The sequence below is a fragment of the Sorex araneus genome, chromosome 5 (assembly GCF_027595985.1).
Source record: "Sorex araneus isolate mSorAra2 chromosome 5, mSorAra2.pri, whole genome shotgun sequence".
NCBI classification, from domain to species: Eukaryota; Metazoa; Chordata; class Mammalia; order Eulipotyphla; family Soricidae; genus Sorex; species Sorex araneus.
Window position 1 is genome coordinate 22802744 of NC_073306.1, and position 22319 is coordinate 22825062.

The window sequence follows — 22319 nt, forward strand, 5'->3', positions numbered from 1 at the left end:
ACAAAGCCAGGAGTAAGCAATGCTCCATCTCACAGTGATTCAATAAAATAAAGTCTAATTGTTTTAACCACATTTATAATTTTTTCCTATGGTAAACATGAATTCTTTTTTCAGTATCTCTCCTTCCTCTCCTGTTATACTTCTTAGGATAAAAAAAAAAATCAAAATGATCTATATTTTCATCTATTTGTTCTAAAGTAAAAAGCACAGACAAGTATTCCATTCAGATTACCTGCTGGTAATGGGGAAAATTTTTCAGAGCCTTGAGAAGCAGAGAAATGGTTTCTGACAAGAGACGAATAGGCATGCCCCGGGACAGGCCCTGGCGCGTGAGATTGAGAACGCAAGCACTGGCTGTGAACTGCACTGTCAAGTCCATCGGGTGATTCCTCATGCCTATGGCCAGAAGCTGAAGATGAATGCATTGTTAGTACCATCATGATATTAGCTGTATACAATCTTACTAAGCTGGCTGGCAAAAACATTAGAGTGCGACACATTTCATTCAAATGTAGCTTTAACATTAACTTGTGATTTTAGGCAAAGTAATTCCCTCCTGTGGACCTCAGTTCCCTCATATGTGATTTCAGGATCATTTGTTGAGTCTCACTCTATATAAGGCATTGTGGTAAATACTGCAGTAGACACTAACGCAGGTCATTTATATTCTTATTTCTTAGCATAAAACCTTGAGGGGAAAAAGCCTTGAGAACGAAAGACAGGAGAGAGACATCAAAACATGAAACTGGGAAAGGCTTGTTAAGCAGAGGACAGATAAAGTGCTGCTCAGGGACCCAGGGAGGAAGATGCTTTCTGGGGTGGCATCAAAAGGGTTTGCTGAGAGAGGCACGCAGGCTGCGCCTCAACATTATTTACAGGGCGGCTCGGCAGCACCCACATGGCAGGCGCCATCTTCTAAGACTCCAAACCCAGAGGTATTCGATTTTTACACTTGGGGCTCCCAGGGACTTCAAGGGAAGGGGACGTAACCGGCACGCCCTCGGCCCAGATAAATCCGGAGCCGCTGAGCGAGAAGCGGACCCTCTGCGCCTAAAGACTTTGATTCCAGACTTCTTACAGCAATGCACTGGGACTGTGAGCTGGGCTATGCAATTTCTGGCAGAATTTTCCCTGGACTTTATACAGAAATCCAAATCCGCGCGACTTAACATTTATAATTGGCAGCAATGTGAAACGGTTCCTTTTGAACAGGTCTGACTTGGGGGGGAAACTCCAAATAATAACAGCAAGTTTTTGTTGAAATATTGAAGGTTATTAATGTAGCAGCCACCTCTCTGGAATGTGAACTAAGCAAAAGCCCCATGCTGGCCGACACAGCGTGGTGTACACCATACTATGAGGCGCGGGAAGGGGGATGAGGGGGGAAAAAAAAAGGGGAAAAAGGAAAAAGAAAAAAAAAGCGTTATGTACTGGTAGCAGTGGGGCTACATATCTCATCATTTCCAGCAAATGGAAAACTAATTATCAAATGCTTCCTTGGTAGTAGGTCTGTCTCTCTTGGGTGGAAACTCCAACAACTATAGTGAGTTTTGTGTTGAATTATGGAATGTAATCAAGGTAAAGAGAAAATGGAGTGAAATTCATTAGTTATACAGTAGGGGGTAGGGGGTGGGGCGGGGGGTATACTGGGGTTTTTGGTGGTGGAATATGGGCACTGGTGAAGGGATGGGTGTTTGAATATTGTATAACTGAGACATAAACCTGAGAACTTTGTAACTTTCCACATGGTGATTTAATAAAAAGTTAAAAACAACAACAACAACAACAACAACAAAACATTATTTACAAAGAAGACTGGCATCCTGGAGGTGTGACACGCAAAAACACAACATGGAGAAAAGGATGGGACAAATTTACCAACAGAAAGGGGAAAACTTGAAAGCGTCAGAACATCATATTCAAAGGAGATAATGGGACTGAGTTTTGCATGCAGGTTCAATTCCCAGAGCACCATGCTGGGAGTAGCTCCAGGAAAAAGAGGAGCCTGGAGGTCTGGTCAGTGGCTGGAAGCTTGCCACAAGAGTGTCTGGAGGTGAAGGCAGTTAGGATAGAGAAGGAACCGGTATGACAACGATAGATGGAAATGATCATTTCGGACAGGAACTGAGTGCTGAAATAAGTCAAGGGATATATCTGATAACCTTTCAGTATCTGTATTATGAACCATATGCCCAAAAGGGAGTGGGGAGGGGGAGGGAGGGAGAGAGAAAGAGACAGAGAGAGACAGAGATGAGAGAAAGAGAGAGACAGAGTGACATAGAGAGAGCCTGCCATAGAGGCAGGTGGTGAGGTGAGGAGGGGGGAGAACTTGGGACACTGGTGAAGGAGGGAGAGGTGCTGGAATATTATATGACTGAAACCCAATCATGAATAACTTTGTAACCGTGTATCTCAAGGTGATTCAATTAAAAAGTAAATTAAGGGGGGAAAAAAGCTGTGAGTAGCTCAAGCAAAGCCAAGTAGGACCCCCAAAATAGAAAAAAATTAAAGCTTTGTATCGGGAAGGTCTGGGGCTGTGTGGTTCCCAAGCAACAGCTCTGAGAAGCGCTCTATCGCAAGTCATCCGACTCACCTCGCAGTCACTGGGATACACTGCACCCTGGCTACTGTGGGGCTTGTTTGTCTTTCAGTGCCAAGGATCAAACCAGGACCTCACATAAACAAGGTCTGGGTTCTATCATGGATCCACACAGCCTGAACCAGCACTTCTAAGAGATGAGACCTCCTCACTCTGACAGCTACAGGAACCCATGAAACACTAGCACCAACTGGGAATGCAATTATGTTATAGAAAATTACTCTTTGGGGCTGGAGAGACAGTACAAGGAGTAAAGAGCTTGTCTTGCTTGGAGCCAAACTGGGTTTGATCTCCAGCACCATAGAAGGTGACCTGAACCCAAGCAGGTCTGATCCCTGAGCACAGAGCCAGGAGTAAGCCTGGGCACTGCCAGGCTTACTGGAAAAAAACAAAAAAGAAGACTTTTTTCTATATTAGTACAGATTTCTAAATTACTAAATATAGTACTTTCTATAGACTATTTACATTATTCTTGGGAGCTTGTCACATAGATATAATCTTCAAACTGAAAAATGTAGAAATAAACCATTTTTCAAAAATCACAGAATTTTAGATTTGTAACAAGTTTTAGAACTTATAATACAAGTTTTTTTCCCTATAAAGAAACAAATGTCTAATCTTTTCTTTATACAATAGTGCTTCAATCATACATAAGTTTAACCTTTCGTAACAGAAACTGCCACATCGGGGGTTCCCTTAGCGGTGTTCGGGCCTCCCAGGAGTCCGTCCCAACATTACCCAACCAAGTTTAACGCTCGGACGTGGGCTGCGCAGGCTCAGTGGTGTGGAGGTGCCGCAGGCTGGTGGGGAGGTGCTCGGGGCCTCCCAATGGGCCAGCATATATGAAGCACGCGTCCCTGACTGCTGTATTCTCTCCCTCGTCAGGAGCTTTCGACCCTGGGTTAGGCCCGGCAATCCTGGAGGGCTGTGCAGCCCTGCAGATGCAACGCAGGGACCATGTGTGCTACCACGTGAGCCACAGCAGCTGAACAATACAAATAACTCCAATTTTCTCTCCTAACCAATTAACGCTTTCATTTGAAGCAGGGCTGGAGAGGGCCGGAGAGACAGTATAGGGGGTAGAGGGCTGGAGTACAGGGAATAGGGCATTGGCACGCACACGGCCAAACTGGGTTTGACCCCTGGCACCCCATACGGTTCTGTGAGCACCACCAGGATCAATACTTAAGCACTTCAGAATAAGCCCCTGAACACTGTCAGGTATGTCAACACCCATCTCCCCTCCCCCCTCGGGAAAAAAAAAGAGCTGGGAGACAGCCCAACAGAATGCAGTACATGCCTGCATGCAGAAGTCCCGGGTTGATTCTCAGCACTGCATGATTCCCAAAACTAAACAAGCAAGATTTTATCCATAAACCAAAGCAAACTTTGGCCCAATTGATAAATTTTCCTTTATTCACAAAATATTTCTAATTCTAACACCTTCAATTTTTGTTTTTGTGTTCTGTTCTTGTTGGGATATTGTCTTCTTTCAGAAAATTAGATGCTATTTTTTAAAGGTTTTTAACAACTCCATGGAAGAGTGACTTCCAGCTTATAGACTAATCTCTCTTCTAGGGGACAGTTCTACTCTCCTCAGACCAAACTGCAGAAACGATGTTTCAGGCAGATTCCACACAAAATGCTGAAAACAAAGAGAATCTGGCAGTTAACAAAACAGGTTTCCTTCCTCTGAGAGGCACTTTGACTCACTCTAGAAAAAGAAATGAAAGTTGCTGTACTCAATGGTTTTGGTGAATAACTTTAACTGATCTACTTAAGCAGTAATAAAAGCTACTGTTCATAGGCGCAGTTACCTTTAAAACAGCAGGCATCGTGACTCGAGTCGCAAATGTCTCTGGGAAGAGCCGGTAGAGGGCCTCCTTTATGAAACAAGACCTACTCCTATACTGGCTCAGGGCTTCAGAAATTTGGTTCATATTGGCTCCCCCTGCAACCTGAAAGACAAAGATATTACCAAGTTTTCACCAATTCGTGCCATGCACAAGAACAACAATGAATTAAAATGGCTGATGTTCAATAAAATGACACATTCCAAGTGCTTTACAAAGTTACTATCATTCAATGATAACTGTTAGGTAAATGTTCTCCCCAGCCTCACTTTTATTTCATTTATTATTCTGGGAACCACACCAAGTGGTATTTGGGGTCTATTCCTCGACTCTGCACAGGACTCTGTACCAGTCAGTGCTCAGGGTACCATACGTAGTGTTGGAGACAGAACTGCAGCTGGCAACATGAAAGGCGATTGTTTTAACCCCTGAACCCTCTGGCTCCCAATCTCATTTCTAGAGATGAGACAAGAGTGGCAAAATGTGTTGTCAAATGTAACAAGGCAATTATGTGTATAGCCAGATTCAAATACCATCTCACTGCAACTATGTTAGTTAGGAAGCGAATTACTTGCACAGTGAAAACAAACATGGTTGTGAACTTAAAATAAATTATAAATTCATGTGAAATTCCAAAGACCCAAAGAGACAAAAATACAAATGGGGGAGGGGAAGCAAACCCAAATGTGCTCAAGGGTTACTTCCTCTTGGCTCTTATGGAACCCTAGGGGATGCTGGGGATGGAGCCCAGGCAGAGGGCATGCAAGTCAAGTGCCTTGCCTACTTACTATCTCTCTATCCAGACATTATCTTATAAAAACTGTAAGACTTGGGTCAGGAAATAGTACAGCAATTAGGATACATGCGTAGCATGTGCCTAATCCCTGCACCACATGGGGGTCCCACAAACAATTTATGGATGCAGCCCTGCAGGCCCCCAAGCACCCCTGGGATGGTCAAGGTAACTGGAAGCAGCGTGACATCCTCGAGCCCTTGCAATGAACCTTGGTTTACGAGAATGACCAGTGAGGCCCTCTGAGCCTCCTGAGCGTAAGAGGTCCAAACAAGAAGACACACACTTCCCCCTTCCCCCCCCCCTGCTTTTAGGTTCATACCCAGTGATGCTCAGAGGTTACTCTCGGCTCTGCACTCAGGAATCACTCCTCACGGTGCTCAGGGGACCATAAGGGATGCCGGGGATCAAACCTGGGCTGGCCACATGCAAGGCAAGTGCCTACCGGCTGTTTTATCACTCTGGCCCTAGACTCACACTTCCTAATTTCAAAGCTTACTGCAAGGTGTTGCAATGGCTTAAAGACAAATAAAACAGTGGATTATAGTAAAGCCCCCAGGGGCTGGAGCAATAACTCCAGGGTTAGGGCGTTTGCCTTGCACACAGCAGACTCAGCCCCCAAATAAATCTTCCATATACAGTCAAGTGATTTTTGACAAGGGTGGCAAGAGCATTCAATGGGGAAAGAACTGCCTCTCAACAAAGTGCTAGAAGAACTAGCTAGTCACGTGCAAAAGAACGGATAGTGTGGTCACTTAACACCACATACAAAATATAACAGGAAATGGATTAAAAACAAGACAAACTTTTTTTTTTTCTCTTTGGGTCACACCTGGCGATGCACAGGAGTTACTCCTGGCTCTGCACTCAGGAATTATTCCTTGCGGTGCTCAGGGGACCATATGGGATGCTGGGAATCGAAACCGGGTTGGCCGCGTGCAAGGCAAACGCCCTACCCACTGTGCTATCACTCCAGCCCCTCAAATTTTTTTCTTAAGGCTCTTTCTAAAATAACTTTGTGTTATACCTTCACCAAAAAAAGTTTTGGCTATATAACAAATGTGCCTTTTTATACTTAGCTATTAGCATGTAGAGAGCAAAATATTTTGGCGTCACATATAGGTGCAATTCCTGTATCTGTCATTTCATAGTTCCATAATTACGAGTAAGTGGCTTAACCTCTCTGGGCTGTGCCGGCCTCTTTTGTAACATGGAGGAGGAGAGCAGGAAACAGCAGGCACCGTCTGGCAGCGGCATCACTGCCAAGCTAAGGCTAGACTAGACGACAGGGAAGCCAGGGCCTTGTCTGAGGCTCTCCACCCACCGCCTGCCGCACAGACCACGAGCAGAGTGATTATTACGCTCCTTCCAAAGGATTTATCCTGGTGAGGGAGGCAGTCCCGTGGGCTACAGCATGCTTTGACCCCAGGCACCAGACAGTTCTCTGAGAACCTCCAGAAGCAACTCCCAGCACTGCTGGATGTGACCCGGAAACGAAACAGAAACATTTTTTTAATCTGTCTTCAAAACACCAGTACTCATAGCAAAAGCTTAATAATGCTCTGAACAAATGGAACAAACTGATTTTAGGAAAAAACAAGACAAACCCTCAGGCCTTGCTTGGTAGCGTAGAAGTCAGAATAGCCGGCATCTGTGGCCAAGAGTCCCACAAACTGCATCGCAGGCCGCTGCCGGATAAACTGTTCCACCGCTCTGTCGGTGATGTAGCTGCCCCCCGAAATATCCAAGGACACGATATTAGGAAGAATATTCTTCTGCTGCAGCAAGAGATACGCCAGGTCTGACCGGAGCTGCCTGTGGTCAGAAATATCCAGGTGGAGCAGACCTTTCAGCTCCCTGAAGACGCCGAGGACCTGTGCCTTCGTCATGGTCAGGCACTTGAGGTAGTGCATTGTGAGCGACTTGAGGCGGTCCTTGCAGGCCAGGAGTGCGGAGATGTTGGACACCAGCGTATTGGAGATATCCAGGCTCTCCAGTCTGGGGAGCTGGGACACACAAGCCAGGTCTTCGCTGTGAAAACACACGCTGAAGACACTGAGAACGCGGAGCCCGGCGAGCTGACTGAACGGCAGCAGCCCTGTCTCCCGAGGGCCACTGGTGAAGTCCAGCACAAGACTCCGCAGGTTCCTCTGCGCCCAGCTGCTGCTGCAGAGCGCGCGGATGATGTCTGGGGCGGGCAGGCTGCTGTGCGCGGCGGTGGCATTCAGCTCCAGGAGCTTGTGGTGGCAGAAGGCCTTGGAGAAGGTGGCTGCAGAAATTCTGGCTTTCTGGATATTGATTAGCTTCAGCTTTATTTGGTCACCTTGGAAAATACTCGCTGTTCTGTCAGTCAGTTTTCCTAAAAGAGAACCAGAAACAGGCTGTAGAAGCAGCTAGACCGGACCGCAGACAGGACACAGAGGGCGCTTGCCTTGCCCGCTGCTGACTGTGCTTCAGTCTGGCACCACATGGCCCCTGAACACAGTCAGAAGAGACCCCGGAGCACAGAGCCAGGAGAAAGAAAACTCAAGCTAACAAGCTAATTACTGAGTTCAGAGCAAAAATTGCCTAATTTTCATTATGTATATATTACTTATACTGTAGCACTGTCATCCCATTGTTCATCTATTTGCTCGAGCGGGCACCAGTAACGTCTCCATTGTGAGACTTGTTACTGTTTTTGGCATACTGAATCCGCCACGGGTAGCTTGCCAGGCTCTACCGTGAGGGTGGGATTCTCTCGGTAGCTTGCTGGGCTTTCTGAGGGACGGAGGAATTGAACCCGGGTCGACCGTGTGCAAGACAAACGCCCTACCCGCTGTGCTATTGCTCCAGTCCCATTATTTACATATAAATTTAGAAATTATTTATTTTAATTATTACTTATGTGTGTTATATGTATTTATTTATATGTACATATTTGGGAGGGTGCTGGAGGTCTTCAGAACACATCCAGCGATGTTCAGGCCCTACTCCTGACTCTCGTGCTCAGGGGGTCATATACAGAGCTCGGATCTGAACTATATAAAAGGCAAGAGCCTTAACCTGAGTACTAGCTCTCTTCAGCCCCAGAAAAATGTATTTTACCTGTGACAAAGTAGAATTCTGTCAAAATGTGCTTTGACAAAATGTGCCCTATGGTCAGAAGATAGAGACTGTGACTGAAGGGCATGCTGACAGCACCATCTCCAATGGTGATCCACGCTGCCTGTTTTGTGCTGGCTGTTTCTGTTTGTTTGGAGACCTCAAAAGCAGTGCTCATGGGGCCCAGGTCAGTCCTCATGAAGAGCTGCTGCTCAGGGCCGGAAGAGCCAGCGACCACCAGGGCCACTCCCAGAAGTACTTAGTCAAGTGGGCTGACCAAGTTCCCCAGGGAAACTCCCCTGGCCTGCCCCAGTTTCTGTCATGGAACGGTAAGTGATACATGGGATAAACACGCTGGCCCCTCCCTCTCAGACCCTCTGAACTCCCCCCCCACCCCGACTCACCCGCTCCCCATGGGCTCACCACAGCTCCTAGAGGAAGATGTCAAAGAAAGGTAAGAGGCTCCCAGAGCTATGCCCTACTCTCCTCTGGAAGGCCTCTTGGCCAGCTTGCTCTCTTTCCTGCAGCCTTCAGAGGCTAGTCCTGGCCCTGCGCTGCAGGGATAGGACCAGGATTGGTAACAAACACGAGAAGCACCTTAACCCCTGCATTATCTTTCTGGCCCTGGCCAATAGCACTGTAGCACTGTCTTCCCGTTGTTTATCTATTTGCTCGAGCGGGCACCAGTAACGTCTCCATTGTGAGACTTGTTTTACTGTTTTGGCATATCGAATACGCCATGAGTAGTTTGCCAGGCTCTCCGAGAGGGACGGAGGAATCGAACCCAGGTCGGCTGCATGCAAGGAAACACCTTACCCGCTGTGCTATTGCTCCAGCCAATATATTCTCTAATAAACTTCTACTCTGCTCTTGCTAAAATGCATTGCTATTTGGTAAATTCTCCTGCCACTTGGGTCCCTTGGGGTTCCAGTCTGAGGAAAGCCCTCCACCCAGGAAGCCACATAGTGCTGGGGATGGCCCCTCACCTGAGTTACCGCCCTATCCCCTACTGTTTTCGTTTGTTTTGGAGGACAGCTTCGAAAGCAGTGCTCAGGTGACACAGGAGACTCCCAGGGGTACTTAGTCTGCCAGGTCTGAGAAAGGCCCGAGAATGAGAAACTGCTGGGTCCTGTGGTACCCAGGATCTCCAGGTCACAGGGCTATTCCCAGTCACATTCACCTGCCTTGCACTAAGGCCCTAGTTAATGAGGGAAATATTAAAAGAACAAAGTAAATAGAGGGGCTGGAGTGCTAGCACAGCGGTAGGGCATTTGCCTTGCACACAGCTGACCAGGGTTCGATTCCCAGCATCCCATATGGTCCCCTGAGCATCGCCAGGAGTAATTCCTGAGTGCAGAGCCAGGAGTAACCCCCATGCAACACCGGGTGTGACCCAAAAAGAAGAAAAAAAAGTAAATTGATGTAATTCGTCATCTAAAGACTACCCATAAGAATGCCAGGAGAGTTTTACAGATGAATTCTTGGGTAGGAGAGACAGTTCAGGAGAAAAGGCACTTGCCTTGCTTGTGGCCAACCCACGCTGTATCCTCAGCACCACATATGGTCTCCTCGGTACTACCAGGGATCACAGAGCAAGGAACAGGCCCTGATCCTCTCAGGGTGCAACCCAATTTCCTCCACAAAAAAGGAAAAGTGTATTAATTCTTCCCAAACTCTCTCCTCAAAGAAGAGAGTGGGAAAGCACTTCGCAATTCCCTGAATCAGTATTATTCTCACCCCAATGCAGATAAAGCATTACAAGAAAAGAAACCGCAGACTAGCCCTTAAAATTATGGATGCAAAAATTTTCATCCAAGGGACCACAATGCTAGTGTAGCAGGTAAGGTGCTTGCCTTGCTCACATACAATCCAAGTTTGAGCCCCAGTAAGTCATGGTCCCCAGGAGCCGGCCTGGAGAGATCTCTGAGCAGAGCTGGGTATGTTCATTATCCAAACACATCAAGAGAATATGTGTCATGGAGAGACAGTACAGGGGTGAGGCACTCCTCTCACATGTAGCTAAGTCAGGTTGGAGCCTAGCACTGCACATGGTCCTCAAGCACTGATAGTCCCTGAGCACAAAGTCAGGCATGACTCAACCCCCCACCCCCTAAAAACAATTTAAAAAGAATTACATACCATGGGGCCAGAGGGATGGCCCCACAGGCTGCAAACATACCCTGTACATGGGAGGCCTGGTCTGGATCCTGAGTACTGCAGGAGCAGCCCCGGAGGCAGGAGTGGCCCCCAAACAAAAACAGATTTACACATCATGACCATGTGGAATTCATCACACTAAAGCAGGATTGGCTTAACATCCAATCAATCAATTAATATTAGTAGACTAAGACTCACATGAGCATTTCAATAGATACAGGAAAAGCCAACAGCCTTGTGATAAAAATATTCAATAGACTCCTCTGTTAAGGGTCTGGTCTGGTAAGGGAACTTATGAGAATACAGTGCTAGCCTTTTTGGAAAACAACATGGGCATTCCTTAAAAAACTAGAAATTGAGCTTCCATATGACCCAGCAATATCATTTCTGGGAATATATCATGAGCGTGCAAAAAATCACAGCAGCAATGACATCTGCACATACACATTCATTGCAGCCCTACTCACAATCACCAAAATCTGGAAACAACCTAAGTGCCTGAGAACAGATAATGGTTAAAGAAACTTTGGTACATCTATACAATGGAATACTATGCAGCTGTTAGGAAAGATGAAGTCATGAAATTTGCTTATAAGTGGAGGGTCATGGAAAGTATCATGCTAAGTGAAAAATGAGTCAGAAAGAGACAGACATAGAAGGACTGCACTCATTTGTGGAATATAAAATATTATGAGACTAACAACGAAGAGACAAGGGCCAGGAAGATTGCTCCATGGTTGGAAGCTGATCTTACCAGCTGGGGGAGAAGGCAGCTGGGATGGAGAAAGGATCACTAAGTCAATAATGGTTGGAGAGATCGCTCGGGATAGGAGATGTGTGCTGAAAGTAGATAAAGGACCAAACATGATGGCCTCTCACTATCTGTATTGCAAACCATAATACCTATAAATAGAGAGAAAGAGGGAAATTGTCTACCATAGAGGCAGGGGGAGGGGTGGGAGTGAGGGTGGGGGGCCTTGGGGACACTGGTGGTGGAAAATGTACATTGGTGAAGGGATGGGTATGATATTTCTTTTCTTTTCTTTCTTTTTTTTTTTTTTTGCTTTTTGGGTCACACCCGGCTCTGCACAGGGGTTATTCCTGGCTCTGCACTCAGGAATTATCCCTGGCGGTGCTCAGGGGACCATATGGGATGTTGGGAATCAAACCCGGGTCGGTCACGTGCAAGGCAAACACCCTACCCGCTGTGCTATCGCTCCAGCCCCCAGATATTTCTTTTTTTTTTCAAATATTTCATACAAATATTTCATCATTGTATGACTGAAACTCAAACATGAAAGTTTTGCAGCTGCAGCTCATGGTGATTCAATAATAAGAAAAAAGAGCTACCATGATATTTAATGGTAGTTTCAGATCAGATGGTTCAGGGCAAGGGAGATAGCTCAAAGGGTTGGAGTTAGTACTCTGCATGCAAGATCCGGGGATTGGATCCCTGGCACCACATCATCTGCTGAGCACCACCAGCAGAGCCCTGAGCACTCAGTCAGGAGCAACCCCAGAAGCAGTCTCGGAGTCCTCAAAGTGGGACCCATTAGCACTTTGCTAAGTATGGCCCAAAACCCAAGGGAGAAGGGGTTTAGGGGGACGGGTCTAAAGGCCAAGCACGTACCCTGCAGAAGCAGCACGCAGGGAGAAACCTGGAACACAACTGGGTGTGGCAAAAAAAGCAAAAGCAAAAAATACTAAATGCTTCCCAAAGATTACTTTAAAAGTCCAGAATTGGTACTCTTGCTACTTCAACATTTTCTGGAAGATCTTATCAGGAAAATTAATCCAAAAAATGAAGGAAAAGCCGGGCGCCCATGCCCCTGCAGAGCCGGTGGATGTGGAACAAGCGGGAACCAGAGACAGCTTTAGGAATTGGGGTTCCAGCAAGTGCCTGCACCCATGGATGGAGACTGTGAATTAAGCCTTTGCCCCACGCCGGCTAACGGAGGAAAGAACCTTCCTTCTGGGTCTCTCTCCCCTCCGGGAGAAGGCGTGGTGTCCGACATTTTGTGGGTCCGTTGAGAAGGTACGAACTTGGTGGCGCGAAAAAAAAAAAAAAAATGTGTGCTTTGAACTTGAAACAGCCGCAGGATACAGAGCCAGCCCTAGTCGGGCCCGTGCTCGGCTCCGGCCGGCCGGGTTTTCGGCCCGGGCGCCCATGCCCCTGCAGAGCCGGTGGATGTGGAACAAGCGGGAACCAGAGACAGCTTTAGGAATTGGGGTTCCAGCAAGTGCCTGCACCCATGGATGGAGACTGTGAATTAAGCCTTTGCCCCACGCCGGCTAACGGAGGAAATATGCAATTTCTGGCAGAATTTTCCCAGGACTTTATACAGAAATCCAAAACCGCGCGGACGCGGCAGCGTCCGCGCGACTTAACATTTATAATTGTCATCAATGTGAAAGGGTTCCATTTGAACAGGTCAGACTTGGGGGGGAAACTCCAAATAATAACAGTAAGTTTTTGTTGAAATATTGAAGGTTCTTAATGTAACAGCCACCTCTGGACTATGAGCTAAGCAAAAGCCCCACGCTGGCCAACGTGGCGTGGAGTACACCATACTATGAGGCGCAGGAAGGGGGATGAGGGGGAAAAATTAAAAAAAAAAAAAAAATGGAAAAGGAAAAAGAGAAAAAAAAGAGAGAGAGAGAGTTATGTCAACTATAGTGAGTTTTGTGTTGAATTATGGAATGTAATCAAGGTAAAGAAAAAATGAAGTGAAATTCATTAGTTATACAGTAGGGGGTAGGGGGTGGGGGCGGGGGGTAAACTGGGGTTTCTGGTGGTGGAATTTGGGCACTGGTGAAGGGATGGGTGTTTGAATATTGTATAACTGACATATAAACCTGAGAACTTTGTAACTTTCCACATGGTGATTTAATAAAAATTAAAAAAAAAAAAATGAAGGAAAAGAAATCCAAATTAGTGGAACTGGAGAGACAGTACAGCAAATAGGGCGCTTGCCTTACACTCATCAGGCCCAGGCTCCATTCATGGCACCCAACATAGCCCTAGAGCCTGCCAGGAGTAAGCCCTGAGCACTGCTGTGTATGGGGAGGGAGGGAGGGTGGGAGGGGATCCAAATGAGAAAGGAAGAATAAAACTAAGTGGCATGATCTTATTTATATAGGGAACTTTTTATGACTCTGGTAACCAACTATAAGAATAAGTAAACTCAGGAGGTTCCCAGGAATGATCAACAACAATTACAGGGGCTGCAGACGGCTCAGAAGTAGAGCAACCAGCCTCGTCTAAGACCCTGAGTTTGATGCCCAGCAACACACACAAAACACACACACACACACACACACACACACACAGAATCTCTGTATACTAAGAATAAATAATCCAAAAGTGAAAGTGAGAGCAACTTCATTATAACAGTATCAAAAGAGTATCATACTTAGAAAGAGGACCAAGACCCCCAAGCACCCTCAAGAGTGATCGCTAAGCAGAGTCAGGAGTAAGGCGTGAGCTCTGCCAGCGTGGCCCAGCGGCGTATGGCTCAGAGCCCTTGCCTTCCAAGCATATGGCCACGAGCTGAAATCCCAGGGTCGTTCAGACACAGAACAAGTGCTGGGCAATCTGCTGTCTAAGCCTGGCAGTCCTACTACCTGTGATCCCGAACACCTGAGCAACTTCCACTCACACCTCAGTCAGGCGCATGTGAGACCCACAAAAAGGGGTCTCAACCCAGCAAACACAACTAAAAAGCAACATGAGTGGAGAGAATTCAATGGTGTGGAGGAAAAAGTCACCAGATGCCATACTTCACTATATGGACAGGTCACATAACATGGACAAAATGGAACTCTTGTACACTGCCGGTGGGAATGCGATATGACTCAGCCACTTTGGAAAACAATTTGCAATATCCTCAGAAAATTAAACATCACCATGTAACCTGGTGTCTCTGTTCAACATATATACCCATGAGCAATAAAAACATATATCCACACAGAAACCACACAGAGGGGCCTGAGCTATATATAGTACAGTGGGGTGTCGTATGCACGGCCAACCTGGATTTGATCCCCAGGTTGTGATTATGGCATAACCATATGCCATATGGTTATGGCACCGCATATGGTTCCCTAAACACCGCAAGCCCATGTGCTGCTTGCGCCCACGTGGCTGAGCACATGTGGCACTCGAACACATGTGTTGCCCGCATCGCCCCTCTTGAGATGTGAACTTTCAAGTGTGTAGGGGCTTTCTTCCTCTCGAGAAGCCCACGTTCTCCCTTGAGCACATTCCTCTCTCACTTTCTCTCCATCCTTTTTCTTTCTTAAAACCTTCAAATAAAATCTGGTTTTAACTTAAAAAAAAAAAAAAAAGCCCAGGAAGGTATTGGGGTAGAGAGGGGCCAAGCAGAGGCACCAGGACTCAGCAAGGACCAGAACAGGGCAGACTCTCAGGCATCGAGAGACCCACATGGGCACCAGAGCCCCCTCCAATGAAGGTTTTCCTGGCAGTGCCACTGGCTGCAGAGCCAACAGGAGCCCGGTGGTGAGGTCTTTCCTGCACCAATCATCAGGGCGACTCTCACTAGGCAGACGTCTGTGTGACGGTACCGGCAACAGCACCACGAAGGCCTCTGGGAAACCCCTGAACGAGGGCTGCTCCCTTCCTTCCTGGCCAACACATGGAGCTCGGCAGGGTGGCCATGGTGCACCCATTGCTCAGAATTTTGACTGTCACTTCAGCTCAGCTGCCAGGAGGCTGTATACCGGCGCCACAGCACCAGCCTGACTCCCACTCAGATGCTGTGAACTGTTGCACCTGCAGCTCTGACTTGGGCCTCCCACAAACCCCTGCTGGCTGTCAGTAAAGAAACCCCGCATTTCCGCACACCTGGGCCTGACCCCACTCACAGGCCCTGCACGTACCACTGGATGAGTGCTTGGGGAGCCTAGGAGGTCTGAGGGTCTCAGAGTCAGAAGTGAATGCCAAGACCCAGGAGGAGCAGAACCCAAGCCCCCGGAGGCCCCCCACCCCCACCAGGTGGTGGAAGATGCATAATGCGCCAGTCTTGGAAGGGTCATAAGCTGTGGGTGACCAGCTGGTAGGCTATGTCAGAGCAGCCTGAGTTTGGGGGAGCACGATGGGTGGCAGGAGGCTAGCCTGAGAGGCCTGGCAAGCCCTGAGCTCCTTTTCTGATACTTTATTGGGGCCTGAACTGGTGGTACTCAGGAGCTGCTCCTGGTGGCATCCAGGGGACAATGCAGTGACAGAGACTGAACCCAGACCCTGCACGCAGAGCCTGCACACCAGCCCTTTGAACTATCTCCCAGGCCTGACACTTCTGTACCCAACTTTTTACTCTACTCATTTGAAGAACAGTCTCTGAGAGAGACAGTTCCACTGTCCCCAGGCCTAGGCTGCTAGATAGGACCTGGCTAAAGGCCTCCCACTGCTATGGGACAGCCAACAAACACATGTGACCATCCTTTAAGAAAATACACTACTGGGGCCGGAGCGATAGTACAGCGGGAAGGGTGCTTGCCTTGCATATGACTGACCCAGGTTTGATCCCCAGCATCCCACCAGGAGTGAATTCTGAGTACAGAACCAGAAGTAACCCCTGAACACTGCCAGGTGTAGCCCCAAAATATATATACATACACACTAATAAGAGGAGCCTTATTACCTTGCCATGACATCATCCCAAGGAATCGATCAGCGATTTCCTGAGGGAAACTCCAATTCTCCGGAAGACACAGAGTTCCATCAGCTCTTTCACAACATAATTTCTCCAGGTTAGCTATCAGAGTGTTCAGGCAAATGTTGACCAATGAGTAGGGAGACGCTTCCTCCTAGCAAACAAAGCCCCAAAATTTTTTTGTTAGAATACAGCTGCAAAACCTGAACATCGGGGTTAGAGCCTCTGCTTTGCAAACAGATGGCGATGAGTTCAAATCCCAGCACCCGCCTGCACCAAGCACGACAACCCTAGCAGCCACAAGTCTGGCATCTCTGCTGCCTGTAATCCCCAGTGCCACAAATGATTTCCAGCCATGGTCAGGTGTGTAACAGCACAAAAAAGGGATATGCAACTCCTGGTGAGAATCATAACTAAAGGAGTGCAAATCTCAGTGAGCACTGGCCAGGTGTGCAAGCACCACAACTGATAGGACTCTCAGGGAATACCGTAGCCAGGCAGGTGTGTAAACTGGTCATCACAACAGTTAACAGGGAGCAGGGAGGAAGGGAACACAAAATACATGGAAAACCCACAAAGAGGACTGGAGCAATAATACTGCCGGTAGGGTATTTGCTCTGCAAACAATCAACTTGGGTTCAATCCCCAGCATCCCATATGGTCCCCTGAGCCCAACAGGAGTGATCCCCAAGTGCAGAGTCAAGAGTAAGCCCTGAACACCTCCAAGTGTGGCCCAAAGAGCTAAAATAAATAAATAAAAGTCATGTTAGGACTGGAGAACTAGCTCAATGGGGTGAATGTGTGCTCTGCATTCAGGAGGCCCAAGTTTGATCCCTGGCACAGGATGGCCCCACTTCAAGCACGAGCATAGCTGGGTGTGACCCCCAAGCCCAGATATGGGAAACAGTCCCCCAGCACCACCAGGTGTGGTCCCCAAAAATAACTTTCAAGTCATATATTAAACTGCCTGAAGCAGCTACTTGAATATACTTTCTCATTACTTTAATGATGGGTTACATGTTTTTGGGCTAAAACAATAGTGTAGTGAGTAAGGTGCTTGCCTTGCACATGGCTGACCTGGGTTTGATTCCCTGGCATCCCATATGGTCCATCAAAGCACTGCCAGGAGCAATTCCTGAGTACAGAGCCAGGTAGTAACCACTGAGCACCACCAAACAAAAATATGGTTTATACTGGAGCGATACCACAGTAGGTAGAGCATTTGCCTTGCATGCGGCCGACCCAGGTTCGATTCTTCCATCCCTCTCGGAGAGCCTGGCAAGCTACTAAGAGTATTCTGCCCACATGGCAGAGCCTGGCAAGCTACCCATGGTATATTCAATATGTCAAAAACAGTAACAAGTCTCACAATGGAGACATTACCCGTGCCCGCTCGAGCAAATCGCTGAACAACGGGAGGACAGGACGGGACAGTGCAATTAAACTATACTTATTTGCAGTATTTTCCCCTTCTCTTCCCTTCGATGATGCTGTTGTTGCAATGACAGGTGGCTACACACACATTTAGTTGTGATGCTAGGATACTTAGAGCTGTGCTCACCAGGATCCCATGTTAGCTGTGGCACTCACACACACCTTAGTTACACAGTTCAGCCGGAGAAAATCCCAATGCTAAAGACCTCAACGGCAGAGCTGCCGGGCACAAACAGTGAAACTGCCAGGTTCCTGCTCAGTGCTCGTGGAAACACCAGGGCTTGGCTGCACAGCCTCATGCTTGCAAGGCTTGGCCACTAGGCCACCTCCCGCAATGCCCCCTCCTGGGCTCGGTTTCTACAGAACCACAGAGATCTGTCCCAAAGCCTCAGGGGTACAGAGCATGCCCTCTACCACTAAGTCATACCCCTGGCCTTCATCTATTAATAAATGGAAGATTTTTGTCAGTTATAGCTTCTGTTGTACTATGTTTTGAAGAATCTTTCACTTACCACCTGCCTTGTGCCAGCAACTAAAAATTCAGGAATGAGTAACATATTTCTAATATATTAAAAAAAAGAAAGAAAGAAAAGAAAAGAAAAAACATTTTACTCTATTTTTATTTATTTATTTATTTTTGGGTCACACCCGGCGATGCTCAGGGGTTACTCCTGGCTTTGCACTCAGGAATTACTCCTGGCGGTGCTTGGCAGACCATATGGGATGCTGGGAATCGAACCCGGATCGGCTGCATGCAAGGCAAACGCCCCACCTGCTGTGCTATCGCTCCAGCCCCTCTAATATTTTTGAAGCTAAAAATTTAACAGGAAAAGCAAACAAGAAAACTGATCCTTTCAATACAACATGTGGGGGTATATAAGCAGTGATCACATTCATTAAATGATTATTCAGAGATTACCATGTGCCAGAGAATAATGAAGACAAAATTTTTATCCTTTCCCTCAAAAATGTTCAACTTGGAGCCAGAGAGATAGGACAGAGCTGCAGTAGGGCTCCTGCCTTGCACATAGCTGACTTGGGTTTGTTCCCTAGTACCACATGTGGTCCTCTAGGCATTTCCTGGAGTTCAAACTTACAAAGGTGGGTATGTGGCTTAAGTCCAAGATCACAAAGTTCCGCATTACCTCCTACCGGAGCCAGATAATCTCTTCATCGGCCACCCTCCAGAACTCATGGCTGCTTCTCCCATAGGGAACAGAAAATGAGGGCCCCCTAACCATGCCATCGGACTCCGAGCCAGGCTGTTTCCACTCGGGGCACCCCAGAGGGGGACGGGTGAGAGCCCTCCCTGCCCCAAGGGATCCAGTCCCGGCAGCCAACCTCCACTACCCAACTCCCGCCATGCTCCAGACCGCCATGCTCAGGCCAAGCCTCATGCATGAGTGAACATACTCCTGGACCAGCCCCCTATCACTCTTTTTTTTAAAATAATGTAGGAGTACTGCTATTTATTCAGCCATTGATTAAGCTGATTGAATTGGGCATGTACTCCACATTGCTTTTTTTTTATTCTGTTCTGAATGTTAACTTTATTTTATTATTTTATTATTATCCCCCCCTCCATTTTTTTTCGATTCACCGTGAGATACAGTCTCAAAGCTTTCTTGTTTGAGCTATGGTCATATAATCATCAAACACCCATCCTTTCACCAGTGCATACTTTCCACCACCAAAATCCCCAGTAGTCACCCCCCCTCCATTCCAACCCTTCCCCTGCCTGTGTGGCAATTTCCCCCATACTCTCTACTTTGGTTACATCTGATATTTCAACACCAGCCTCACCACCACTCAAACCTGCCGAAAAGGCATGCTAGACGAGTTGTTTTGTATTGCTTGTTATGGGTAAAATATGATGTCCAGGGAATTCTGTGTCATTCTCTGCCTGGAGCTTTAGTTTATAGTCTCTGGGTCTTGGCCACTGATGAGATTACATGGCGCCAGGGGCAGTTTGTGGGTGTGACTGCCAAGTTTCTGGAAAACTGGGGACCTGTGGGGAGGAGGCCCAGTCCCGATCCAAGCGGGTTGTTGGAGATGTCAGTCATGAGTTCCCGCATATCTGGGCTTTCCCGCAGGTCCGCTCTCTGGTGAGGTTCATCCCATTTGGGTAAGGCCTGTCTGGGCGTGAGGAGAGCAGCCTTGCGCATGGCGGCAGTACGATGCTGGAGGTTTTCGGCTGCCGGATTCTGCTTGGAGCAGGGAGGGAAACTCAACCCGCCCCCTCCGAGGTGCCAGTGAAGACAGCCTGGGACCGGGTCAGGGCACTCTGCGGCGCTCTCTTCTGGAAGCTTTAGTTATAGCCCCTGGGCCTTGGCCATTGCCCATCATTATTCTTAAGCAGAGAATACAACCAACTCCTCGTAAAAACCAACACTTCCAGATGCGAAAGTGAAATTTCATTCCTCTTGCCTTGGCCAATCCTATTATCTCCTCAAACATCTTACGTTCAAGGAGATGGCAGCAACTGCATTTTTCCTATAAACACAGAAGTTCTTGGGGAAACGCTTGCCTTGCATGTGGAGGACGCAGGTTCCGTCCCTGGCACTGCATATGATCCCCCAGGCAACACCAGGAGTGAAACCTGAGTACAAAGCCAGGAGTAAGACCTAAGCACAGCTAGATTTGGTTCTCCCTGCCCAAATTTGTTTAAATTGCCCTTAAATTTTTCTATAAAATTCAGAGATTGGGGAGAAGCCTTGAGTTAGGGTGTGTGCGAGGCCAGTCTCCCTCTAAGGCTCTAGGAAAGAAACCTTTTTATCCATTTCCAGTAGTTCTTCCCATGGTTTGTGGCAACCCCAGAGCGCTGCTGAGTGCAACCACCCCACATCCCTGTCTCAAATCTTCCCAAATCTCCTACCCTTCCTCTTTTGCTGTGATGCCAGGGATTGAACCCAGGTACACAAAGGCAGGAGCTCTACCACAGAGCCAATCCCAACCCTCCCCTTTCTCTTAGAAGAGTAAAATTTTTGGTAGACTCTAAATCCAGAAAAATCTTACAGGACCCAGATAGACAGGTCTGACCCCTAACACCCCATATGATCCCGTGAGCACCAGCAGGAATTTTTGTGCACAAAGCCTAGGAGTAAGCCCTGCGCACTGCCAGGTATGGCCTCCCCCCAAACAAAAAGAAATAAATCCAATAAATCCCCAAATCTTCAACTTAATTATGTCCACAGTGATCCCCCAACTCCAAATAAAGCCAAATAACAGGTCTCAGGGCTTAGAACTCAATGTTTTGAAAGAACATAATTCAACCCATAACAAGTTACTTCCCGCCAGCCTTCCCCGAGACAGCCTTGGGCTCAGTGCCGCATCTCACTCTCCTCCAACACTCAGCTCTAAATCAGTCTGCTCTCCCGGCATAGGCTGAAACTGTTTTCTCCAGAATTCTAAAGGTAAAATATAAAACCTCAATTCAATGGCACCTGGAGGTGCAAATGGAGAGTGGCCCCGAGAGTAAAGCCCCCAAGAATGGAAATCCTTACAAAGGAGTACTCCTTACACCAGTCCCTAGAGTCCACCTGAAAGAGTCCTGATGAAGGAGTCCTCTGATACCAGTAAAAGGGCGGGGGAGCTGTCATTTAAGGTCACTGCAAAGAGTCAGGAGATAACTCAAAGTGCTGCACTCAGGCTTTGCATGCTACGTTCCATCCTTAGCATTCCCCAACTCTGCCCCCCCCCCAATAAAAATTTAAAAATAAAGCCAGGTAAAAATACTTCTAGAGATTACTTTTCCACATAAACATGGGCATAGCAAAAGTAGAATACTAAAATAAATAATACATGATTGACAAGTGTGATTTATTCACTTGTATCACTTGTCATCCCGTTGCTCATGGATTTGCGGGCGCCAGTAACACCTCCATTCGTCCCTGTCGTGTGCTTGTGTAGCCCAATGGTGGCTGCTCATTCCAGGAACACAATGAGCATCAAACTGTTCGTTCAGGGTCTTGACAAAGAAGTCTGACCATCTCATAGGTGGGCGGCCACGTGTTCTTTTGATGTCCCGTGGAATTCAGTCAGTAACGGCTCTAGTCCAGCGGTCATCTCCAAATCACATTATGCGTCTGGCCCATCTGATTTTTGACACCTTGGCAAACAAAGAAGCATCCCTGATCCTTGATTGTCAATGGAGGTCGGAACTCCGGATTCCTTCTCTCACTTGACTGAAACGTGATACTCCAAGCATAGCTCTTTTGATTCCTCTTTGGGAGACCTGAATAGCGTTCTTATCCTGTTTCCGTAGGGCCCCCGTCTGAGGTGTCTGTTAGTGCTGGAAGAACGGTGGAGTCAAAAAGATGTGCCCAGACCCAAAGGTTCTTCATCCTCTTAACAACTTCTTCAATGCACGCTGCTCTTCCTCCTACACAGTTCTGGCACCAAGTCGTTCATCATGTTGAGTTCTCAACCCAGGTACACAAACTACTGCATTCAGAGATGTTCGCTCCATTGAGAGCAAATGGAACATCAGGAACTAGTTCGTTTCTCATGAACATTGTCTTGGTGAGATACAGCTGCACTCCGACCTTTCCACACTCATGGTTGAAGTTGGCCAGCATTCAACCACTTGGCTGATGTTTGGTGTTATGAGAACGATGTCATCAGCAAAGTGGAGATGGTGCAGCTGCCAACCATCTATCTTCACTCCCATTCCTTCCCATTCTAGTCATCGCATGACGTTCTCGAGGGTGGCACTGAAGCGTTTCGGT

At 47.4% G+C, this 22319-nt stretch overlaps 1 protein-coding gene across 1 annotated transcript in view; it reads right to left on the reverse strand.

Moving 5' to 3' along the window:
* Positions 1 to 22319, reverse strand: part of ZYG11A (zyg-11 family member A, cell cycle regulator) — a 51646-nt gene that overhangs the window by 17828 nt on the left and 11499 nt on the right. Inside the window, exons 2-5 of the mRNA XM_055140060.1 lie at positions 16147 to 16312; positions 6853 to 7604; positions 4417 to 4557; positions 233 to 409 (exon numbers count right to left, since the gene is read on the reverse strand). Of these exons, the coding sequence (XP_054996035.1) occupies positions 233 to 409; positions 4417 to 4557; positions 6853 to 7604; positions 16147 to 16312 (1236 nt within the window). The remainder of the gene's footprint in view (positions 1 to 232; positions 410 to 4416; positions 4558 to 6852; positions 7605 to 16146; positions 16313 to 22319) is intronic.